Source organism: Elephantulus edwardii, unplaced genomic scaffold (genome assembly GCF_000299155.1).
Source record: "Elephantulus edwardii isolate Elephantulus edwardi_28Jun2011 unplaced genomic scaffold, EleEdw1.0 scaffold00046, whole genome shotgun sequence".
Lineage (NCBI taxonomy): Eukaryota > Metazoa > Chordata > Mammalia > Macroscelidea > Macroscelididae > Elephantulus > Elephantulus edwardii.
In genome coordinates this window covers 17,464,534-17,478,080 of record NW_006399796.1, presented here as the reverse complement: position 1 = coordinate 17,478,080, position 13,547 = coordinate 17,464,534, and the positions used below count along the sequence as shown (strand labels likewise).

General features: G+C 38.1%; 1 protein-coding gene across 1 annotated transcript in view; it reads left to right on the top strand.

Moving 5' to 3' along the window:
* FBN2 (fibrillin 2) overlaps positions 1–13,547 on the top strand; it is a 352,899-nt gene that overhangs the window by 217,836 nt on the left and 121,516 nt on the right. The window contains exons 18-19 of the mRNA XM_006886013.1: positions 1,374–1,499; positions 9,045–9,170. Coding sequence (XP_006886075.1) covers positions 1,374–1,499; positions 9,045–9,170 — 252 coding nt within the window. The remainder of the gene's footprint in view (positions 1–1,373; positions 1,500–9,044; positions 9,171–13,547) is intronic.

Sequence of the window (13,547 nt, the reverse complement as noted above, 5' to 3'; positions counted from 1 at the left end):
TTTTATATAAATACTTGAGTGTAAATAATATCTTCTAAGGTAATGCTCACATTTAGATTACTTAAGTGATATGTACATGTAGAAGTTTCATCTTGGATTTAATTCATCAGTTAAATAAATCTTGTCAAAATGTCACAAATACATAATATCCATGACTTTATGGAAGGTAGTGCTGTTGGAGTGACAAGAATTTGAATATATGTTTTGGGGGAAAATTTTAAAAAAACCCAAAACCTTAAAGTAGTGATAAGATTTAAAAAAGCTATCTTTAAGAAGTTTTTCATTTTAATTATGTTCATGAACTTCTGCCTTAAAAATAAATTAAGATATATTGCCCAAGAATATTAAGTTGTTTCTGTTCAATTAAAGTGGAAAAATTCATCAAATGCTCTTATTATAAAATAAGTTAAAATGGTTAAAAACCAAATATGTACTCTTAGATATTAAAGTGTACATAATAATTTAAAATTTATATTTCAGTGTATATGATTTTATTTATCAATAATCTTAAAGGGTGCTGTTAATTCTTTGCAATAAATATCCTACTTTTAACTCAAGGAGAATTATAGGTTGTCAATAAATGTTAAATCTTTGCAATAAAAATTAAGAGCCAGAGTGAAGAAATAAATTCTTTTATAAAGATGCTTTTCTGAAAAGTAAAATTAAAGGGCTGACATTTCTTAAGTGTTTAAGAATGTCTACCAAAATTTTGAAAACAATGGTAGCATGGGATTTGATCATAGTGACCAAAAGTTTACTTTTAATCTACTCTGGTTTTATGTTCCTTTTCCATATGGCTTTCCCAATAAACCTAATCACTTGTTGGAAACTATTGGTTTAATGTAATCGCATCATAGCTCAATTCCTACTATCCTCCCCTACCCAATTAATGATGAAGACCATTTGTTAAATGTCATATTATTTAGTTGACTATTAAAAATCACAGTACTCTGGAAACATCTTCTGTCTAAAAGGACCCTAACAATATAAAGGCCACACTGATAGATCCCTGCTTTCCAAGTCAATTGTTGTAATAGCTATCAAGTTGAGTTTCTCTTTGGATTTTCAGACAAGAGCCTATACATTTTCTTCACTGATTTGTCTTGAATGTAGGTATCTGAAGTGGTCCAGTTCTTGAGTATCTGCCAGTTCTCTTCATTTACTTTTCATTTGTGAGTCCTCTATAACTCCTTATTTTATTTTTTTGTTCATATTTCCATTTCCTTTTTTTAAAGGCATGCAGATTGTGAGGTTGCAGTTAAGAAAAAAAAACCCACTTTTTTTTGTTGAGTCATATTTATTATTAGCTCTTTTATTCATCAACAAGCAAGGGAATGTGTATGTGAATGATGAACTTTGAACATTTAATGCAGATATCAATGAATGCGCTTTGGATCCTGATATATGTGCCAATGGAATTTGTGAAAATTTACGTGGTAGTTACCGTTGTAATTGCAACAGTGGTTATGAACCAGATGCCTCTGGGAGAAACTGTATTGGTAAGTTCTTTGTTACATCTATTCAAGATCCTCTTTGTACTGTTTAACCCTTTTGAAAATAGAAATAGAATACAAATAAATGACTAAAAACTGTAAAGTTTCTCATATTCTCCTTACTACAGAGAAATAGAAAATACTAAAACAAATTTTCATTATATAATAATCTTTTTGTACAATTTAGGAATTCATAGATTTGGGGTTTTTTAATTTTTTTTTATTTTATGTGTGTGTGTGTGTGTGTGTGTTTACTGTCAAACTGGATCTGACTGGTACAGGAGGAGATTGCCTCTCCTTCTCCCGCAGAGCATCTGGTGGATTCGAATGGAGTACCTCTGGGATTGTAGGGCAGCTTCTTGCCACTAGGCCACCAGAACTCCCTGGATTTTTAAATTTTTTTTTATTTCATTTTAAGTTCTTTTTATTCAGACAAATGGACACATATGCTCAATTTTTGGCCAGTTTTTTGTTTATTATGTTTGACTTTTTGTATCTAACTCAGTAAGTTTTTACTATGAAGTAGGTTTCAGACATGAATGGGACAATATGGATAAATATTAAGTTAAGAGAGTAAAGTGTTATAGACTCAGAAAATGTTGAATTTTGTAAAGAAACAAGCATTACATATCTACACATGAAAACTGTAATGAGGTGTTTCCTTTTGTAATTTATGGGAGAATGTTTGAGTAACTTAAAAATGTTAAGTTTAACTAAAGAAATGGGAGGAGGATGAAAGATTCAGAAGATATATTATTTTCTATTAGTTTATACATCCAAGAAAATAGAATTGCTTTAGTTGCAAAATGTGAATGCTGTTGATAACTGCAGTATTAAAGACACAAGATAGGCAAACCCCACCTTTATCACTAATCGAGTAGCCAAGGATGAATAGGAACCTGACTTCAGTGGAAAAGTGGACCCAGGTTTCATCTTCCCACATCTCCATCCCTAACTGCCACTCACTATCTCTCTCACCCTAATTACCGAGTTAGGTGCACACATCCTTGAACATACATCAGCTCCTGGCCATGAGCTCCAGAAGTCTGCAAAACTCAATACATTGCAAATTAGACAACCGTCTTTGACCACCTCGGGAGCTAATTCACAGTCTAAAAGGGCCCTGTCCTTCACTGACTGCCATATAACCTCTTTCTTCATTATAAAACCCAAAACAGATTCTTCTTAACTGATGACCCTGCCCTTCTGACTAAACACTTTTATCTGAATTAACCACCCTGAGGTAAATCAGGTACCATTGAACCTTGTGAGTGTGTTAATTCTCTGTACCAGGTCTGAAATACATGGAGACTATTACTTATAGTCTTCTCAACACTCTAGTGCTATTTCCAGGGTCTCTTCTGACATATATTTTGAGGACTAAAGTGCATCTGATTCAGGCCATGGTCTTTTTGATCACTTGCAATGTATCTGAGAGCTAGACAGTGAATAAGGACGACAGAAGAATTTATGCCTTTGGGTTGTGATGTTGGAGAAGAACACTGCACATCCCATGGACTGCCAAAAGAACAAACAAATATGTCTTGGAAAGAGTGCAGCCAGAGTGGTCTTTGGAAGCAAGGATTATGAAGCTTCACTTTGTCTTTGGGCATGTTTCTAGGAGGGGCTATATTCTTGGAGAGAGAGATTATGCTTGGAAGAGTGGAGGGTGAGCAAAGGAGAAGGAGACCCTCCAGCAGGTGGATTGACTCTGTGATTGCCACAGTGGGCTCTAATGTGTCAATAAGTATGAGGCTGGCACAGGATAGGACGAGGTTCAGATCCTCTGTTCATGTGGTCCTATGAGTCATACAAAACTCAACAGCACCCAGCAACAACAGCAACAGTGTCTTTGTAGTGGCCTTTTTTCCTCTCTTAATGTTTGATATTCTTGATGTCATCCTACAACTCATATGGCCTTCAGTCACTTCGCTAGTGTTCAATGCTTCAAACCTGGTTGTAAGTTGATTTTCAGATTCAGGTGTGATAGACTCAAGATTATATTTTGGTTTTGAACAAATCATTGAATGTACAAAATTCAGTCATTCTATTTCCAGCCTCATTTTTGTCGCCATGTCTGTATTTTCTGTCTACTTTTTCTTCCTCATTGTTTCCAACTTTTGCATTCCAGTCGTCACTTTTCATTAACACATCTTGACTACAAGTTTAGTCAATTTTGGACTGCAAAATTTGATCAAAATAAAGCCGTGGGGATCAGCAAGATACCAAGTGACATGTTTCAAATGACAGATGCAGCTCCAGACATGCCACCAGTCTATGCCAGGAAATTTGGAGGACATACTGACTGGAAGAGGTCCATATTTGTTCCCATTACCAAGATAGATGATACAATAAAATGTGGAAATTACTGAACAATATCATTAATATCATATGCAAGCTCTGGTGGCCTACTGGCAAGAAGCTGTGCTACAATCCCAAAGGTAGGCAGTTCGAAGCCACCAGTTGCTCTGCTGGAGAAGGATGGCCAAAAATCTCTTGTGCGATTAACTGCCTAAGAAAACCCTCTGAAGGGTCAGCTATGTATCAGTTCCAGCACTAAAGTACACAACAAGCAAAATGGCTAGAGTATCACATAGGCAGGGAACTGCCAGAATTTCAGGTATATTTCTAGGATATAGAAAAAGACCATGGCACCAGCTGTAGAATTTCTGATAATGGATCCGGGCTGAAAGCAAAGAATACCAGAAGAATATCTATTTGTGTTTTATTGGCAAAGGCATTTGACTGTGTGGATCATAACAGATGGGCTTGGGTATGTCAGAGATTGTGAGGATAGCACCGGAGAAGACGGGTCAGATCTGTTGTTCATAGGGTTGCTATGAATTGTAATCAACTGAATGGCACCTAACAACAACGAATGTTACTTAAAGACAACTCTTGGAGTTACGCTGCTCCCTCAAGTGACATCTCTCTGGAAGTTGGAATCCATGATTGGCTCCATGGGGAAAAGATAGTCAGATTCCTCCCATGCAGTCTGCAGCCTCAGAAACCTAGTAGTGATTTGGTTTCTACCTGATGGTGTTGAGTTAATTACCTATATTTATAGTTACTCAACTATAACCATAACAAATTGTGGCTACCATTGAGAAGAATGGAAAAACCTATACCTAGACCAAGGGACCACTGTGTGAACAGAGTAAGGAATAATTATGTGGTTCAAAATTAAGAAATATGTGCATTAGAGATAAAGCTTGTCTCTATACCTATTCTGTTTGCTGAGCAAGTTATCTAAGAAGCTGAGCTCTTAACAAAAAGAAGATTGTGGCATCAGGATCAAAGAAAGACTCATCAATAACCTCTGTTATGCAGACGGCACTCCTTGCTTGCTGAAGTGAGGAAGGCTTGAATGAAGCATTTGCTGCAGAAGATCAAAGAATACAGCTTTCAATATGGATTGCATCTCAATGTCAAGAAAATAAAAATTCTCACTACTGGGTTTAACGGAAACGTCATTATATATGGAGAAAATATTGAAACTGTCAATTACTTTATCTTACTTAGATCCATAATTAACACTCTAGGTACCCGCAGTTAGGAGATCAAGAGGTGTATTGTGCTGGGAAAGTGAAGTTAGGGACATCTCCAAACTACTGAGAAGCAGTGGTGTCAGTTTGAAGACTAAGGTGCACCTGGTTAGGCATTGGCCTTTTCAGTCACTTGCTTTTCATCTGAAAGCTGAACACTGAATAAGGATGACAGAAGAAGAATTGAAGTCTTGGAACTGTGGTGTTGGAGAAGAATGCTGAATGTCCCATGGATTTCCAAAAGAGCAAATATATCTTGGAGAAGGTGCAGCTAGAGGGCTCCTTGGAGGCACAAATATCAAAGCTTTGTCACACAAACTTTGTGCATGTTGGTAGGAGAGGCTATTCCTTGGAGAGGGACATCCTGCTTGGAAAGATGGAGGGTCAGGGAAAGAGAGGAAGACTGTCCATCAAGTGGACCAAGGTTTAGATCTGTAGTTCATAGGGTTGTACTTGGCTTGATGCTGTGGATTATTTTCGACTTGATGGCACCTATCAGCATCAACTGTTATAGCCAGATAGCACTCAAAGGAAAAGATGCATCAAGCAAGACCTGGTAGGGTTTCTGGAAGGAGGCTTCCATTGTCCCAAGAACATGCCGCTTTCCACCTTTCATTTATGTTTCTGTTTAGAAGCTCTGAAAGAGAATGCTGTAAGGTTAGAGTTCTTAGTGATTAAGACATAAATAAATGTGAATTGGTCCTTAATACCTAATTAGGGTTGATAGCAGCAATGAATTTGCTTGACTGCATCATGCCCTTTTCCTTCCTCAGGTTAGTGACCAGAATGGGGCCAGTTGCCAGAGTAGGGCCTGTTTAGCCTCTGTAAGTGGCAGGTGACTCGACGGCATATAACAGTAACAACTATTTATCTGTGACTTTTGTCTGTCTCCTCTAATCCCCATTGCACTTAACCTATTTCTTCACTCCCCTATTCTCCCTGATTTGCTGATGTCCTGGAGATTTCCTCTTCCTTTTTCTACCTTACTTCTCCCCTTTCCCTTTTAGATAGGTGGATAGATGATAGATTAGATAGATAGATAGATAGATAGATAGATAGATAGATAGATAGATAGATAGATAGTGTTAAGTTGGAAGCTATTCACAGCTGACCCTCCAGCAGGATAACAGATGCAGTAAATATACATACATATGTCTACTGGTTATATATCATGGGAAATAGGAAAAGCATGGGCATTATCCTGTGTGATTCACTACCTCTGCAAACCTCTTCAGCTATGGGTTGGATCTAACTTGATGACAGTGTGTGTGTGTGTGTGTGTGTGTGTGTGTGTGTGTGCGTGCGCGCTCTCACCAAGTTGTGTCAAGAAATCTGGAGAACAACTACTTGGCCAACTGACTGGAAGAAATCCACATTTATTCTATTCCAAAAAAAGGTGACCCAACAGAGTGTGGAAATCATTGTACAATATCACTAGCAAAATCCTGCTGAAGATTGTCCAGAAAAGACCTTTACAGTACATTGACAGAGAACTACCAGAAATAAAGGCTGTGTTTAGAAGAGGTCTTGGCACTATGGACATTATTGCCATTGTCAGATGGATCTTTGCAGAAAGCAGAGTACTAAAAAAATGTTTATCTGTGTTTCATTGACTATGCAAAGACATTTGACTATGTGGATCACAATAAATTGTGGTTGATGTTGAGGAAAATAGGGGGTCCCAGAACACTTAATCGTGGTTATATGAAACATATACTTGGACCAAGAAGCAGTCCTCAGAAGAGAAGAAGGGAATACTGCACGGTTTAAAATCAGGAAAGGAGTGTGTCAGGGATGCATCCTGTCTCGGTACCTTTTCAATCTGTATGCAGAACAGATCATTCAGGAGGCCAGGTTTTATGAGGAGGATTGTGGCATCATGGTTGGAGGAAAACTCATTAACAACCTACAATATTCAGATGACACAACCTTACTTACTGACACTGACAAAGATCTGAGGCACTTGCTGCTAAAAATCAAGAATTGTAGTCTTCAATAGGGATTGAAGCTCAACATCAAGAAGACAGAGATTCTCTGGGCCAATTGGCAGCATCAAGATGGATGGTGAAGAGAGTGAGATTGTTCACAGCTTTAGTTTGCTTGGCTCCACAGTCAACACTCTTGGCACCAGCAGCCAGGAAATTAAAAGATGTATTATGATGGGAAAGTCTGCTATTAGGTACCTCTCCAAAGTACCGAAGAGCAATGGTGTCACTCTGGAGACTAAGGTGTGCCTGATACAGACCATGGTCTTTGCAATCATTTGCTATGCATAAGAGAGCTGGACAATTACTAGGGATGATAGAAGCAGAATGGATGCCTTTGAGCTGTGGTGCTTGGGAAGAGTTTTGAATATACAATGGACTGCTAAGAAAATGAACAGGTTCAACCTAGAGAGGATAAACCAGGCTGCTCCTTGGAGGCAAGGATTCTGAAGCTTCTTCTGACATATTTTGGACATGTTGCAAGGTGGAAATATACAGAGAGATGATAGATAGATAGATAGATAGATAGATAGATAGATTCTTATTAATAGATCACTAGTATCTACCACAGTTTTATTACCCATATTTTGCTTTTTGTTGTTTGTGGGATTTTTTGAATTTTATATTTTTTTATTTTCTACTCGTTTATTTACAAAATTCTAATACAAATTCAAACAAATTTTTTCAATTTCCCTCACCCCCCTATCAAATTGTACAACCCCATGATTAATTTCCCCTCCCCCTCCACATGCCTCTGCTTCCACCCTCTCCTACCCCTCTTGGATCCTTATAGTTATTCTATAGTAATGGCTTTTTACAATATTTATCCTAGTGGAACTGGGTTAGTTCACTTAGCATAATGCTTTCCAGTTCCTTCCAAGATAAGTAATAATTTACAAAATCATTGTTCCTGTGTGCTGCATTCCATTGTCTGAATGTACCATAATTTCTCAATCCATTCGTTTGTGGTTGGACCCATAGTTTGTTGATGGGAATTTTCGTGCTATTGTAAATAATGCTTCTATGGAGCTCTGGTGGCCTAGTGTCTAGAAGCTTCATTGCAATCCCGAAGGCATGTGATTCAAATCCACCAGCTGCTTTGCAGGAGAAGGATGGGCAGTCTCCTCCTGGGTGATGAACTGCCTCTGAAAACCCACCGGAGGGTTAGCTATGGGTCCATTACATATCTCAATTTCTCAGTTCTGACTTCCTTGGGGTATAGTCCCAGTAGTGGAATGGCTGGGTTGTATGGGATTTCTATGTTAGCAAATGCCAAACTGCCATCCAAAGTGATTGCACAAATTTACAGTCCCACCAGCAGTGTGTGGGAGTTCCAATCTTGCTGCTTCCTCTTAGCATGTATTGATTGCTCTCCTGTTAAACTTTGCTACTGCTATGGGGGTCAGAAGGGAGTTCTGGTGGCCTTGTAATAAGATGCACTGCAAATCCCAAAACCATGCTGTTTGAATTCACTAGTTGCTTCAGAGAAGAAAGATGGGCAGTCTTCTTCTGAGAGATTTCCTGTCTCTGAACACCCTATGAGCAGGTTCTGACTTGATAGCACACAACTTCTCTGGGCTAAGGTGGTATCTCTTTGTTGTTTTGATTTGTATAAAGACAGTGGCCTTAGAAGCCTGTGAGGCAGTTTGCCTATTGTGTAGCTAAGAGTTGGAATTAATTTGGTGACAGTGGATTTTGGGGGTCTTTTGGGTTTTAGTATATTCTTGGTAAAGTACTGTATACTTAACACAGATTCAGAACTGCTAGGAAGCAACTTCTTTGAATGAAACCTATTATTTCTTCCTTCCGTCTTCCTTTTCTTCCTTCCTTCCATGCATTCATCTTTGAGTCCTTCTTCCTTCACTCCCTTCCTACCTTCGTTCCTTCTTTCCTGTGGGTACAAGGAAATTAGAAATCATGGAAGGGATGAAGAAAAACTGAGTAGTCTAAGAAAGGATTATTGGGCTCTGCAATGAACATTTAAATATGTGTGCTTCCTGTTTTCTTATGGTCACTTGCAGACATTGATGAGTGCCTAGTTAACAGACTGCTTTGTGATAATGGACTGTGCCGAAACACTCCTGGAAGTTACAGCTGCACATGCCCCCCTGGATATGTGTTCAGGACGGAGACAGAGACATGTGAAGGTGAGAACTCTCCTCATTGCCTTAGTTGTGAATAGCAAGCCCTTGTTTATGCCTAGTGGGTAGGGAACTATGCTGCGAGCACAAACACAGGTGATTGAAATCCAGCAGCTGCTCCACAGGAGAAAGATGGGCAGTCTCCTCCCTTTTAAGGCTTAGGCTCCAAAAGCATATGGAGGACTACCAGGAGTCAGAATTGTCTTGATGGCGGTGAGTTTTGATTAGATTTTGTGGCAGATTAGCCGAGGAACCTGGATTGTGATGAAAAGCAAACTCAGCCCATAACCGAGCTTACTAATGAAGTGATCAGTATACCTATGGGTGCGGCCCAGGTCAAACTTTGCAGAAAATTCTTCTTTCCATTTAATAATTCAGAAGTTATCATTTAGACATACAGATCATAAAAACTGATCTTTCTCTGTTAATCAGATCGTCCTACAGTGAAGTCTACTTGAATGAATGAAATATATAGGAAAGGTCTCATTTTCAGTGAGATGCCAGCTAAGCAATGATCGTATTATGGTTTTGTATATTGATCAAAAAATTGTATGTTTATGCATAACTCATTCTCTGACCAGCAGTTGTTGTTCTTTGTCACTCTGTGGACCTGCAGAAATATCCCATAATGTCCTCAAATTCAACAACTTCTCCCAAATAGTCACTTTTTATCAAATCAACCTTAACTATGGTGAATGATGTTCCCTTACTGTTCAAGTGTTTATCTCTTGTTGGATCTATGGCCAAGAAAACAGTAAAAGTATAATATTATACAAAAATAATAACATTCTCTCTTCAGCTTGCTGTTTAACATCAAAGCATTCTTGTGGCTATAAACACGTTAGGATCGTTGAACAAGATCCAGCGCACACATGACTCAGCTGAAGCCAATGGGATGCAGTTACAAAGTGCAGTTCCAAGTGAGGATTGAGTTGGAGGGACCACTGAAAAACAATCATTAGCCTGAATTAAGAAAAGACAAAAGAAACCTCCATCCATTATCTAGGTGTTCTAACTTTAGGTCTGGTCACGACATTCCTCCTGCCCAGCACCTTTGCGGGAACACCCCACAGAAAGAACGCACATTGCATTCCTAAATAATGTTCGTGGAAAAGCATCTCCATGAATGATTAGGAGACACACTGCATGGTTTGGAATATCTTTCTGCACAGTAATTGTACCAGGCTGGTAACAACAGAGTACTTGGTAACTATCTTGAAAGTTCAGATGTCAGTGTCCATGCACAGGACCTCAAATCAAAGGCCTGCTGCTTGGCTATTGAAAACTCTCAGGAGCACAGTTCCAGTTTAATACAAATGCAGTCATCATTAATTGACCTCTGTTCCATGGCAACTGGTATGTTTTATTTCGTTTCTGTAAAATAGAAGAGCTCCCTTTATGACTCAGTTCTAAAGCCTAAACCATTGTAGTTGGCTTACTCCCTACTCACAGCAATCCTATAGCTCAGAGTCCAACTGTCGTGTAGGATTTCCAAAGCTGTAAATGTGTAAACAAGTAGGTTGCAACCCTGAAGGAACACTAGGCAGGATGTGGCTCATCAGTTTTTTGGAGTCTGTAAGTCTTAACAAGAGCAGACTACCTCATCCATCCCCCATGAAGCGGCTGATAGGTGTCAACTAACAGTTGAACCAACTTTCAACCTGTCAGTTAACCCAGCATTTAACCCACCATGCCACCAAGGCTTCCCAAAGAATCTCTGTTTTCTGGCACCCACTTACAACTCTAACTTCTGTTACCACCTTCAAAATTACTCTGAGTCTGCTTTGAGCTGCAGTGTTTGTACTATATTTCTCAATGATTTTTTCTTTTTTAGGAACAGATTTCAAAACTTGCTTGTTTTTCTTACTCCTGAGTTTTGGTACATTCTTCCCACTGCCTCTTATCAATTTTATTGTTTGGTGCAAGAGAAACTTCTGTTAAATCTCTAGAAAAATAGGAAAGCAATCCAAGCTGAGAGACTCTATTGATATAACTGAGAAATTGATGATTATTACAGCCGGTTTCCCCTTTCCCACATCCAGCATCCTTTGGTGCTAATCCGAGGTAACTCTGTAATTGGAGAACTAGATGGAAGATGTCCTGAATTCAGCTTTGTATGTGAATTGCCAATAATTTACAGCATATTCTTCCATTTTTAACAAGAAAGATTAGAGTTAAAGGCACTGAAAGCCACAATACTGGGGTAGAAGTAAAAGTCCAAGACTCTCCTGTTTTGATGAACAATGGAAGATGTGGACAGATATGGATACTATTAACACTGTTTTATCCTAAGTTAATTTACAGTGTTGTATCCTAAGTATTATAACCAAGGAGCAAGGCACGGTAATACCAAATCAGGCACAAGGGAGAGTTGGAAGAGTGAGCCGCAGTTATTTTATCCAAAGGGAAATTGTTCCTGATACATCGGAGCTTTTTCTTCTAATGAAAATAGTTGTATCTGTCATTCATAGAAAGGACATTCATACTATGTAAATAAAGGAGACACAGTGCAAAAAAAAAAATATTTTGGCACCAGCCCTGTTACTTGTGTATATAAAAATGATTTATGAAAGGAAACCTAACCAAATAAATGCTACATTATTTCTATACTGTCTTCCCACTGTTCAGTTACATTTGCATTTTATTATGTGTTTTGCAAAAGATAGACCTGGAGGCTACAGACCTCTCTCCCTTGGGTTTCCTGCTTATTTCCACCACTGCATTCAAAGAGTAAATGTGTCTACCCGAAGCCATTCTCCTTGTCCTTTTCCTTCTAAACTAATTCCCAAAGGCTCCACAAGGAATTATTAGCAGATCGTGGCACACACTAGCTCTATATGTTTTCGCTATACTCACTAACTTTGTTTGTCATTCATGTTTTCAACAGGCTATTTTTAAACACCTAATAAATATCTTTAACAATAAAGAGGAAAGTTCCTCTGATATTTCAGACTGAAGTTACAAAAAATTTATTTCACTTTTTTTGTTTGAGCCCTGAGAGCCTGTGAAAGTTAACATTTTTCCAGCGAGCACTGTGGTTTTGAGTGTGTTTCCAGTGACATAACTAGTTAAATGTAAACCAGATGTGCTTTGAAGTTTATTTCCAGGAATGTACAGTGAACTGTTTCAATCCCTGGTTCCATGACATTTATACCATAAAAACATTGTATTTAAAGAAAAATTAAACAATCAATATTTGTAGCTGTCATTGCATATGTTTATAGTTTTTGAGCTCATAAATGCTTGATTTAAAATAGGGTTTTCCAAAATGCATGCATCCAATATTGACATTTTTCTCTTCTCAGGCTTCTTGCAAGTGAAATTAACAGAATTATAATCTATTTTGTCCTCAGATTAGTTATCTCCCTCTACTTTAATTATCAAGTTGCTTTTTTGTTCTGTGTTCTCACTGCAGAAATTTCAATACTCTGGAATGGATATTTCCCCTCAAAATCTGTGCTACCTTTGCAATACCTTTTTCTTCTTCTCTTTTCTTCAAATTTTACTACAAACAGCCTTAAAGAGATACATTCCTATTTCTGCAACTCATTGGTACTTCAAGAATTAAATTAGTGCCTCGCTAGGACTTCAGTCATTGCTACTTGAAGAGTTATATTCATGCACAGACACAGATAGGTTTTCAGTAATTTTGATGTATAAAAAAAGTGACATATTTGTTTTCTCTCTGCTCTTTAAATTTGCATTTCATGTTCACTGACTCAGAACTCAGCTGTGTGTCCTGTTCTTTCAGGACTAGCTTGGTTTGCATTTGACTAGAGACGTTCCGGAGTAAGCTTCACAATCCAGCTAGTTTTGTCTACTTGTTTACCTTCCACCTAGTAAAGTGTTTTATATTTCATTCAGAGAGGTGTTTAGGGAAAGTAGGAATATAAAATACTCTGTTGACCAGAAAATCAATCTTGAGTATTATTTCAAGTCCTTTGTCTGAAGCCCGTATTTCCTTTTAACTCATGTATTCAACTATTTAGCATTGTTGTTGTTGTTGATTGCCTTCAAGTCATGCACGACACAAAGCAACCCTATGAACAAAAGGCCTGAAGCCCCTCTACAACTATCGACATTTAGCCGTTTCTGGAGGCATGTTATTTAGGAAGTGGATGCCACTCCTGCTTCCAAACCTGTCATAGTATGTTACTGTTTTTATGTGCCATTGAGTCTCCTCCTATGTATATTTAACATTACAGGCTTGCTATTGTCTGTAGTCACTGCTTTAGAATATAAGCATGCTCTAATTTTGTTTGCTTTTCTCCATAGAAAGAACTTGCTTAAATTATGGTAAATATGATTTGATTTAAGGCACAAATCTAATTCCTAATTGTAAGGGTCTACTTAAGGTGATTACATATACCCCATCAAATCATC